Source organism: Myotis lucifugus, unplaced genomic scaffold (genome assembly GCF_000147115.1).
Source record: "Myotis lucifugus unplaced genomic scaffold, Myoluc2.0 scaffold_240, whole genome shotgun sequence".
NCBI lineage: Eukaryota > Metazoa > Chordata > Mammalia > Chiroptera > Vespertilionidae > Myotis > Myotis lucifugus.
This window is the reverse complement of record NW_005871288.1, coordinates 567,132-579,637: the sequence shown is the minus strand read 5'-3', so window position 1 is coordinate 579,637 and position 12,506 is coordinate 567,132. Positions and strand designations below refer to the sequence as shown.

General features: G+C 38.1%; 1 protein-coding gene across 8 annotated transcripts in view; it reads left to right on the top strand.

The window, feature by feature from the left end:
* ASCC3 (activating signal cointegrator 1 complex subunit 3) overlaps positions 1–12,506 on the top strand; it is a 247,270-nt gene that overhangs the window by 159,175 nt on the left and 75,589 nt on the right. For all 8 annotated transcript variants that reach the window (XM_023762284.1, XM_006098563.3, XM_023762281.1 and 5 more), the window contains 4 exons: positions 2,267–2,404; positions 2,488–2,608; positions 3,546–3,678; positions 8,190–8,315. In XM_023762284.1, the coding sequence (XP_023618052.1) occupies positions 2,267–2,404; positions 2,488–2,608; positions 3,546–3,678; positions 8,190–8,315 (518 nt within the window). The remainder of the gene's footprint in view (positions 1–2,266; positions 2,405–2,487; positions 2,609–3,545; positions 3,679–8,189; positions 8,316–12,506) is intronic.

Here is a 12,506-nt window from a genome sequence, read left to right as displayed (position 1 = left end):
AGAGCCTTCCCTGATGTGAAAGGACAGGATATTAATGCCCCACCAAACCTCCTGTCATAGGATTCTTTAGCTTTCCTATGGTAAATGGTACCTTACTTTTTGGATGTGCTTGGCATTGCCATGGAATAATAAATTATACAAGCTAAAAAAATACACTGCTGTTTTAGTTATGAAACTGGGGGGGGGGGGGGAATCCCTGAAACTAATTGTCAGAGCAAGAATATCAGTGAATTAAGTCGTGATAGTATAAATTGAAGATATTTTATGCAGTGAACTATTGAACAAAAAAATGGATAATAAGCTGTCACTTGAGAATGGCTAACATATAATTTATGAGACAAGACAAGCACCTTTCTTTATAGCATGCATTCTTTATAGCTTACTTACCCTGTACTAATTTTAAAGGGAAAGTGAATTTATGTTAATACATTTCTATATTCTTGCTTAACAATTTACAAGGTAACTAATGCAGAAATATCAGGTGACCTTACTGTGACCATGAAACAAAAGGAACTGTTTATACATTGCATTCTGTTCAGGGGAAGTTGGTAAATAGCATTTTTGATGTGTGTCATTAAAATATGACCATGTTCATGCAGTGCTTTTTTTACATTAATAATTATTATAAAGGCAAACTTCATCTTTCTGTTTTTTGGATTGTTGGTATAAAACAGCTTGCTCTCACCTTAAAAAAAAAAGGAAAATATTTTGACCATTGGGGGGAAAAAATGCATAAGAATGAAAACAATTGGAATGCTTCACAATACTGATTTGCTTGTCTTGCGCATTTTTACTAAGTGCAGCAGCTGCCTGCTAAAGTTCCTTGAGATGGAGATTTTGTGAGCTCCTTACTGGTCTATACACAGCCAGGAGTGTGTTACAAGTATACTTGTGTATATTAGAAGTGGTTAATAGTAAAATGAAGTCTGAAGACAATGTCAGTTTTTAATATTTGTGAGTCTTCCAGCATGTAATAATTATGCATGTACCTATTTCCAAGTTCCCATTCCACAATTGGTCACTCTTGGACTGTGGTAGTGAAGCTACAGACATAACAAAAATGTGTCTTTTTAAAAGAATGCTTATGTATCCTCAAGCTATTTGGTCCCTGCATTACTCCCCTCGTGAAGTTGCCCAGAACGAACTTCCCCATGCTGCACCTTGTGTCATTCTCTGCTCAAGGACCAGTGGAGGTCTATCATTACATAGAGAGATTGGGCTTTCTGTTCAGTTCTTTGCAGGGAGACAAATTTGTAAGAAAATAGATGTGCTGCATGTTACCATAAAATCTGAGTTGCTTTGAGTATTTCACATGTAGAGTGGAAAGTGATAGAATATTCGGAGAGTATATATAAAATACGAGTTTCAGAAACCCTTTAGACATGAAAGTTTAGTGAAACTGAGGCTGGATATTAAATCTGTTTTAAAATTTAAAAAACTGGAATATATAAGAATTCAGAATATAGTACGATCTCAAGATGAGGCAACGAAACATATGGGATTAATTTTAAATTTTAAAACCATAAAGTAAAAAAAAAATTAAATTAAGTGAAGGACAAAAAACTAGATGAAAGCATTATAGCATATGATGGACAAGGAGTTAATACCCTTTATCCATAAAGACCTATCACAGGCCAATAAAAAAAGGGCTATCATTTCCCTCTAAAAAAATGAAAAGATAATTTACAAAGAAAAACAGCTGGGAAATATGAAAAATATTAACTGCACTATTGATCAAAGAAATGAGAAATAAACAAAAATAACACCAGTTTGATTTGTAAATTATTAAACTAAGGCTCAAGTTATCTTGCTTGCCCTGGGCCACGAAGGCCGTGAGGGAACCTAAATTGAACAATTCCTATCTATGCAGTGGGATTATGACTGATTTTTAAATTATATTTTGTTAATATTTTCTAAATTTTTAGCACTAAGCCAAAAATAGAAGTCTTTTCTAGAGCAAGAGACATTGAAACGTTTTAGGCAATACTGTATCCCTTGCATACCTTTAATAGTTAAGGGGATATTCCACTTACCCATAGGTGTGGGTTTTTTCCCTCGATGAAAAAGAAAGGGATGGAATACATTTAAACTTTATTTAGAATATACATAAAAATATTCTCTTCAGTTAATTTAACTTTAATCATAAGTACAGATGGGGCATATATTTTTATGCTCATAACCAAAACACAAAATAAATCAAATACAGTACTAATATAAACATTTTAAAGCTAATATACCTACATCTTATAATTGTTTGCATTTGCAGATGGAGGACATCATTGGAACGCTAAGAGATTCCAACCTGAAACTTACACTTGCTTTCGGAATAGGAATGCATCATGCTGGACTACATGAAAGGGACCGGAAGACAGTAGAAGAACTCTTTGTAAACTGTAAAGTTCAGGTATTGTTTTTTCCAGGACAAGATATTTAAATGTAATTTAAAAGTTATGTTTTAGTTAAATGTGTTATCTTTTACTTTTTTAGGTTCTTATTGCCACAAGTACATTAGCCTGGGGTGTAAACTTTCCAGCTCATTTAGTAATTATTAAAGGAACAGAATATTATGATGGAAAAACAAGACGTTATGTGGATTTTCCCATTACTGGTAATTTTTAAAAATTTATTGATACATTAAGCTTCTATGTGTACCTTATTTGAATTTATATGAATTAAGTTTTAGAGAATTGGTCACATTTAAACATATAATGAAGAAATTGTAAATTTTTGTTTCCAGTGCAAACATTAAAGTATTGAACTGTTTTATTTACTTTTACTTACCCAGTCTTACATTTATCCAATTTGTTTAGAAACATCCAAATCATAACTAATGGTTTCAAATTCATAAATAAATAAAAGTACTGATTAGTAGCTATTAGTGATGAATAAATTATAATTAAACATTAGAGTGTTTAATTTTAAAGTTATTTCACTGGAAATGATACTTTCATGAAACGTCTAGAACCAAAGCACTTGTTGCATGAACCATTTATTAACATATTTTAAAACTTGTTAAAATCATTTTCAGTGGTTTCTGTAGAGAGAAATATACTGAGTGTGTATTTATACTCGGTGAATATATGTAAAAGCTATATTATTTTTACTTCAGAAATTCCTATTTGCATTATTACTTCAGATTCATGCAGTATAAAATAAATATATTTTATACCATGGGTGGATGAAAGGTGAGGTTTAAATAGACCCATTATTCATGGTAGAAATAAATGACGCTGCTAAAGATATTTTTGCAAATATGTGTTATTTGTTCTTGTTAAATTAAAATAGTAATAACTCTTCAACAGCATTTTTAAGTATAAAGGAAACTTTTTCTTACTTTTACAAACTTTTACTTTTGGGGACTCAATTTTCTATCATAGTGATGTGATTAATTATTAAGAAACTCAATAGTAGGCATCAGAGATAGCATACATGCTCTTAAGATATTCTGTCTCCTTTGTTATTTTGTTATGTTGTAGACACATGCCATAATCAGTGAATATACCTTGTGCCACATTGCAGAATACCTCCTGTTCTCTTTTTTATAGATGTTCTCCAGATGATGGGACGTGCTGGGAGGCCTCAGTTTGATGACCAGGGCAAAGCTGTAATTCTGGTTCATGACATAAAGAAAGACTTTTACAAAAAATTTCTTTATGAACCTTTCCCAGTAGAATCAAGGTAAATTTTGCTGTAAATTATTTTAAATTAATTTATGTCATAGAAAGTTGGTATTTTTGTGGTTACATTTTATTAGCTAAAAACCAGTAAAACTAGTTCAAAAAATTACTTGAAATGAAACTGAATATAAAATCACTATAAGACAACATTCAATTTTAATGTTAATTTTTAAAAACTTTTTAGCCCTGGCTGCTATGACTCAGTTTGTTGGGCAACATCCTATCCACCTAAAGGTTGCCAGTTCAATTCCTGGTCAGGTCACATGCCCAGGTTGCAGGCTTAATCCCCAGTCAATGTTTTGCTCTCACATCGATGTCTCTCTCTCTCTCTCTCCTTATCTCTCTTTCTCTCTCCCCCGCCCCTTTTCCATTCTCCCTTCCCCTCTCTCTCAAAATCAATAAAAATATTTTTAAAAAATAAAAATCTTTTCAAAAGAAGTGGTATAGTACAGTGTTCAGTTGCATGTACTCTGGAGCCAGACAATCTGCACTCCACCGCTTGCTTGATATTGAACAAGTTACTTAATTCCTCAGTGCCTTACCTGTAAAATGGGAGATGATAGCTTTAGTAGCTGTTTCATAGGATACGTGTAATGATCAAATGTATAGTTCTTGGAACAGTGTCTATTGCATAATAAGTGATTAATAAGGGATTAGTTTGGTGTGCATCTTTGGGGTATCCTATATAATAAAAGCCTAATATGCAAATCAACTGAACGGCGGAACACCAGCGGAACGACTGGTTGCTATGACACGCACTGACCACCAAGAGGCAGGTGCTCAATGCAGTACACTCAGGCCAGCCAAGGTGGGTGCCAGTGGGGGGCCCCCCCTCATCACTCCGCAGAGGGAGGCGACCGGCGGTGGTGGCAGGCGGGGCTGGCAAGCAGGTGGGACCAGGCCGGCCCAGGCAGGTACCAGCAGGGGCTCCCTGATCACCCGGCAGGTTGCCCCACAGATCATCCCTGAATGCCGGCCAGGCCTAGGGACCCTACCCGTGCATGAATTGCATGCACCGGGCCTCCAGTGTTTTATATTTATACTGGAAACTAGGGACCCATTACATGAATTCATGCACCTTGAAAGGAACTGTGGACCACAAGGCTGCGGTGGCACAGGGGCGGGTCTCAGCCCATCCTCTGTGCCCCCACCTGGCCCCTCCCGCTGCTGCTGCTCCCACGCGCTGATGGTGCTGGCCCCGCTTGCACCCCCGATCTCCTGTCTGCTGGCAGCCCCGCTCCCGCTGCCGCCGCTCCCACACACTGACGGTGCCAGCCCTGCTCGCACCCACTGATGGCGCGGAGCAATTGGAGCCAGCACCAGCAGCAGGTGTGAGACAGGCCAGCACCATCAGCGGGTGCAAGCGGCGGCTGCTGCCCCTGATCGCCCCTCAGGAGCAGGGGGAGGTGGAGAAGCCCTCAGGGGTGATCGGGGCCGGCAGCCACCACTTGCACCCACTGACAGCACAAAGCTATAGGGACTGGTGCCAGGCACTGGCAGCAGGTATGAGCAGCAGCTCCAGCACCGGCTGCAGGTGCGAGTGAGGCCAGTGCCAGCAGCAGGTGTGAGTGCTGGTGGGACCGCGGTGCCCAGGAGCAAAAATTTTTCAGTAACCCACCAGAGGGCTTGCCCCCAATGACAGGTGACCCGGAATACCCCCCTTGGTCTGGTGCCCCCATTCACCTCCTCCCACCATTCCAAGCCCGCAGCCCGACACCCACCATGTTCCCAGGCTCCTGCTGCCCTGCTGCCATCACCCACCATAATTCCGTGCACTCCCCCTGGTGGGTTATTGCATGTCATAGCGACCGGGTTGTTTGGGTTGTTCCGCCGTTCGGTCTATTTGCATATTAGCCTCTTAATTATATAGGAATAGAGGCCCAGTGCACAAATTCGTGCATGGGTTGGGTCCAGCCAGCCCGGCCCCAATCGGGGTAGATCGGGGTGGGCCTTTTGGGAGGAGGAGATGGCGGGAGGTTGGCCAGCAGGCCCTGCCTTCGATTTGTGTGAGGAGTCGATTGGTTGTGGGGCCGGCCGTGGGGAGGGGCTGTGGGTAGTGGGCCGGCTGGCCCTGCCCCTGCCCCCGAATGGGGTTGGGGGTGCTGATCAGGGGTGGAGCTGGCTGCAGGGAGGGGCCACGGACCAATCGGGGTGGTGGGGGCCCATCGGGGATAGGGGTAGTTGGGGGGAGGGGCTGCAGGAGGTTGGCCGGCTGGCCCCGCCCTCCGATCGGGCCGGTTCGCTGGCCACAGTGGGCATCATAGTGACTGGTCGTTCTGGTCATTAGCTGGCTTTTTATTGATATAGTTATTGTTTTTTTATTCTGTTATTAATTCCACTAATGTTCATTTTTTTAAATTTGAAAAATGTGAAAATATTAAATATTGTGGGATATAGGTTATGGTGTACTTAGAGAAAATTTATGACCATAAATCTATAAATTTAAAAAGAATGAAAACTCACTTATCTTAGCATCTATTGCAAGAATTTAGAAAAAAAATAGCAAATTGAACTCAAAGAAAGAAAATAAGAAAAATAAGAACAAGAATTAATGAATTGAAACCAAACATAATACATTAGAAAAAAATAAAACAATGCCAGAAGTTGGTTCTTTGAAGAGAAGAATAACATTGATAAACCTTTAAGTTTGATCAAGAAAAAGAAAGTGAAGGAACAAAGTGTATCCGGAATCAAAACATACTATAGATAATAAAAAAAAGGTATTATGAAAAACTTTATGCAAATGATTTTTTAAATTTGTATCAAATGGTAAAACTTCTTTTTAAAATCTTACTAAAACTGACACAAAATGAAATAGAATACCTAAATAATCTCTTATCAATCAAAGCAATTGAATATGAGCCCTGGCTGGGTGGCTCAGTTAGTTGGAGTGTCGTCATGTACATCAGAAGGTTGTGGGTTTGATTCCCAGTCACGGCACAATCCTAGGTTGTGGATTCTATCCCAGTTGGGTTGCATATGGGAGGCAACTTATTGATGTTTCTCTCTCACATAGATCTTTCTTGGTCTCCTTTCCCGCCCTTCCTCTCTCTTTAAAAATCAATAATTTATTCCATAAATGGCAAGATGACATTACTTGAAAAGAAAATAATATAATTTACCACAGTAGCAGGAAAAAAAATCATGATTACCTTATAGATATATAAAACCATTTGATAAAATTACACACCAATCTATAATAATAAAAGGGTAATATGCTAATTAGACTGGACATCCTTCTGGATGTCATTCAGGACGTCCTTCTGGACAAAGCCAGGGCTGGAGGGAAGCCAGCCTGGGTCCTGGGTGCCTGTGGGCGGCTAGAGGGAAGCCAGCTCAGGTCCCGGGTGCCTGCGGGAAGCGAGAGGGAAACCAGCTCGGGTGCCAGGTCCCAGGTGCCAAAGGGAAGCCGGTGCCAGCAGCCGGGGGCAGGAAGACCTACTCTTGCATGAATTTTGTGCATTGGGTCTCTATTCATAATAAACACTGTTAGCAAATAGGAATGTAAGTAATGTCCTTAATCTGATAAAGTTTACATCAGTAAAAATTTAAAAATTTTAATTTTGTACCTTGATGATTATTAATGTGTTACTATTCCAGATTATTCCATAGTTTATATATTAATTTTTGTATTAATGAACATTTAGAGAGTTTCCAATTTTTTCCTCTTACATATAATGTTGCAGTGAAGTATTTTGCTTTTCTATCATAACATATAAATGTTTCTCTAGCAGACGATAATGGAAAAGTGAAATTGCTAAGTCATGATGACTGTTCAGATAAATATTGCCAAATTGCCCTCCAAATCGACTATATGGATTTATACTCTGCCACTGATATGGAGTAATAGAGCAACTTGTTTTTTATTCAATTTATTATGGCCATTTTCTCATATCCTTAAAACATCCTTAGCTAAAACGATTTTTAATATCAGCATATTGTTCCATATATCACATAATTTACTTAGTTTTTTCTTTTGTTGGACATTACTTTTCATTCTTGTATTTTCTATAAGAAAATAAAATGAACATTTTGTTATTCCTGTCTTTCAACACATCTGGTCATTTTTTTGTATACTTAACACAGTACAATTATGTCATCTATTACTAGGAACTTAATATTTACTGAATGAATGAAGGCAATATCTTTTCTCTGTCATCACTTTTATGTCTGTCTTGCCAAACATCCTTTTATCTGCCTCAGTATTATCCCTTACTTAGTCCTATATGCCATAACCTACCCTTCCATGCTCTCCAAGCTATGTCTTCTGTTGCCTGCTCTTACCTTGGCTCTCAGCTGCTGCTCCTGAAAGTTACTAGCTCTATTCCTGTCAGTCTGTGCTTATTTCCATCTTGCAATTCATTTCCCCTAAATCATATACAAAATATATAAATCATACAAAACACATTACTTTTGTATCTTGGAACATAACACCTGAGTCTTGACTGTACGAGATAAAGTGTGCTTCATTTAATGTTCATGTGTGTTTCCCATGTCTCGTTCACCATGTAGTTTATTAGGAGTGCTGTCTGACCATTTAAATGCGGAGATTGCTGGTGGGACAATAACATCTAAGCAAGATGCAATGGATTATATCACCTGGACTTACTTTTTCCGACGTCTTATCATGAACCCCAGGTAAGCACAGGGCATTGTTTATTTCTGTTTTGCACTGAAAGAAAATATGTTTGAAAGTAATAATCTCTAAGTTCAGGTACACAACAAAAAGTCAGAACTTTGGACATTCTAGATGTGTGAATTTGCCCAGAGAACCAAATGATGTCTCTGATATGATCACAATGTATTATGACATATTAGAAAATGAATAATTGTATGAATATATTTCTTAGCTTATTTTAATTAATTTAGAATACCCTCAAGGACTTTGCCCTGTACTTAGGGAGACAACTGAAGTAATTAAGAAACATGTTAAACTTACATGGTAGTGATTGACTTGGGTACAGCTGGAATTCAAAGAAGATTGAAGCTTGTAAACACATAGAAAAAAAAGAATTTGTGAGTCATTTGTAAGGGTTAATAAGGACCCAGCAAGAGAATTAGTGAGCTCACCATTTAGCACTGCAAATTTTCATAGTAAGTGGATCATAAAATTAGAATTGTGGAATTGTATAATGAAGTAGACTTTACAGGTATTCTAGTTAACCTTCTTGTTTGGTATTGAAGAAAGGGAAACTGGAAACTTAAAGTGACTTTCCGGGGATCCCATAACTACTTTGTGATAAAGCCAGGACTTAAAACCTAAGCTTGTTGACTTACCACTCTTTGTTTCTTTAGTGTGTAACCATAGATATATTCATTTTTTAGATCATAAGAATAGAGGCAATTAATGTGTTGGAAGGAGCTTTGAATTTGGAATCAGAACAATGATTCTTGTTTCAGCACTACCCTTTACTAATTGCAGCTTTGAGTCACTCTGCCTCTCAGCTTCACTTTCTTGATCTGGAAAGTGAGTAATAGCCTACCTCACAGGGCCATGTTGAGAATACAATGCACGAATTTAAGTCTAAGTTCAGTATTAATTATGAAGAATATAATTAATGTTGATTAATGTGCTGTTTTTCCTGTACTCGCTTCCAATTGCTTTATTGATCTATACCAGTGATTTTCAACTGGTGGGCCCCAAGAATTTTTAAAACATTCAATTCCTGACTAATAAGTCAAGGGCACTGATCTCCTTTCCCTTAGATTGTCCAAAAAAAATGACAACAGCCAACATAACAATAGCTATCATGTGAATGAATCAAAATTATACTTTTTTTTTTCCGGTCAGATCAGCAAATGACATTTTAGAGAAATAAATACTGACCAGTTATTTTTCTAGAATGTCCTTAAGTTTGGATTCAACTTAAGCATCCTCATCCCTAAATTCAGGTTTTGCCTTTTTTTTTTTTAGACAAAACACTGTAAAGTGATGTCATGCTCTTCTCAGTGTATAATATTAAGAAATTTTTCTCTACTATCCCATCTATATTTAAAATATCATCAGATGTAAAAGACCCCAAACTATGTTATTCCAGTCTGCTCTCAATCAATTTACAATCTCATTTTTCCACGTGCCTTCTGAATATTGTCAGGTAGTCTTCCCACCATCATATCAAACTCACATGTCTAAAACGGAATTAATCATATATCAAAATTCTCTTCTAATCTAACTTTCTTACTTTTGTTAATGTTATTATCCTGCATCCATTTACCTTGACTTCCAACTTACAGTTACTTTTTAAATTTTCTCTTCCTTATTTTCTTAGTTCTCCAACTGTTTGACCTGCTTTTAGTCTAACCCCAGTCTAGCCTAATTTGCAAACTGTCAGATGGTATTGATCAGAAATTGAATGTATTATATTGGAGGTGGGAACTAGATAAAGTTTAGTTAGCAGTCATAGAAAGCATTCAGTCTTTCAATTCAGATAATGAGTAGGAGAGTGAACAGTTTACATTTTCAACTGTGAGAGTGAGATGAGCCAAGAGCACAGTGGGAGACATCAATTGGAATAGGGATCCCACTGAGAGGGAACTGAAGTAGGCATCTCTCCCTGTTGCTCTGGTTACAAACTGCCTTCTATTTAATAGTATTATGGTGAGAAAAGTCTACATGCAACTGTAATAAACAGTACTAATTAGGGGCAGAACAAGAAGCTTGGGGTTAGCACAGTGGACAAAGATGAAATCTTGAGGGTTATTACTGAAAAAATTATACTGAGCCTCTGAGCCAAAAAATTTCTTGGGTATTGATGACTTAAGGAGCTTCCTGCTCATATGGGTATAGCCCATGTAAATAAGTGAGTTTTCCTTCATTCCCATTGCCTCACCTTCTATATTGATGGCCATCTTTGCTAGGAGGATATTCTGGAGTGAGAGTCAGAAGGATATATCATCCTGATGCATCAGCTTAGGGCACTTAGTTGTGGCAGCTGCTTTTCCTGCTCTCTCACTGCTCCAAATGAATGTTGAGTGTTTATCCCCCTCCACCATAGGCAAAGGGGTTAGGTTAGATCAGAGAAGACATTAACCCACACCAAGTGAAATTCCTCTCACTTTCGCACTTTTGCTGTCACTCTTCTTCCTGCATGAGTGCCCTCTCAAGCCCTTATACCCAACCAAGCTTTAACAGTCTTTAAAGTCTGGTCATCTGTTAGTGAATACGCTTCAATTAATTTCAGGGGGTGGTGGTTTATTCACTCTTTACCATCTATATCAAGAGTTCCAGTTCTTTTAGTAGCCACCTATACATATTTTGAGATACCTGGCCAATTAAAAGCGCCAAAGGTAGAAAGGGGGAGATGTTGAACAAAGGATACAAGCTTTTAGTTAAAAGATAATTTCTGAGGTTATAATATACAGTGTGGGGACTATTGTTAATAATAATATATTGTGATGTGTGTTTTTTAAAAAGGTGCTCACATCTGAACAAAAACTTGAATGAAGCGAGGAAATTGACCACATGACTATATAGGGATTATTGTGGGCCAAGGGAACAGGAGATGATCTAAGGCAGGCAGGTCTAGTGTGTTTAAGGCACAGTAAGGAGAAGGTGTGGCTCAGAGAATAAGTGAGGGGTGGAGAGTAGCAGGACATGAGATTAGGGATGTGGGGGTCAGTGGTAGTACAGGTCATGTGGGACTTTAGAGACCATGGTAAGGACTTTGACTTTCATTCTGGGTAAAATGGGAACCATTGTAGGAGTTTTGAGGAGAGGATTGACAGAATATTTCTATAACACTAGTAGCCCGATGCAAGAAATTTGTGCACATTAAAAGGGAATTAATTGCCCTAACCGGTTTGGCTCAGTGGAAAGAGTATCGGCCTGCGGACTCAAGGGTCCCAGGTTCAGTTCCGGTCAAGGGCATGTACCTTGGTTGCAGGCACATCCCCAGTGGGGAGTGTGCAGGAGGCAGCTGATTGATATTTCTCTCTCATCGATGTTTCTAACTCTCTATCCCTCTCTCTTCCTCTCTGTAAAAAATCAAAATATATTTTTTAAAAAAAGGGAATTAATTAGCAGAGATATTTTAATATTGCTGTTTGCCTTTTCTCTATAATAGAAGTGTGAGAGATGAAAGGAAATTAGTAAAATGTATGCGAAAATAATATATAAATTTATTAATAAATAAACAGTAACAAAAGAATATAACAACAGAGGCATGATATAAAAATGACAAAAACATGATATGAAAACAACAAAAACATGATATAAAAACAACAGTGATGCAAACAATGACTGATAAAGTAATTAAACTTATTGTAATATCTCCCTGTACACCACATTAAGAGTGAAAACACTTTCAGAGTGCTTGACTAATTTCCCTTGTGATGAAGTACTTAGAACTTTAACTGTAACATCGCATGCTCTTCAAACTCGAGAGAAAGCAACATATAACTGACCATGTGCAAAAACGGGTTCAGGTAGGAATATGCCTACTTTGTCTAGAGATTGTCCTTGTGATTTATTAACAGTCATCACAAATGCTGGCATCACGGGAAACCGTCGTCGAATCAATTTAAATGGGAGGCCAGTGTCAGATGGAGAGAAATTAATTCTTGGAATCAGAACAGCCTCTCCCTCTGCAGATCCTGTTAATACTTCAGCTTCGATAATGTTAGGTCGTAATCTTTTGATAATAAATCTGGACAAAGAATTGCACGTTTAGATATATTTTTTAATATTATCTATAGCAGTGGTTCTCAACCTTGGCTGCACATTAGAATCACCTGGGAATCTTTTAAAAATCCTGATTCCTGGGCCCCATCCTCCAGAAATTGTTTCTTTCTTATGGGGTGGGGCCACAACATTAGTAACAAAGAAACAGA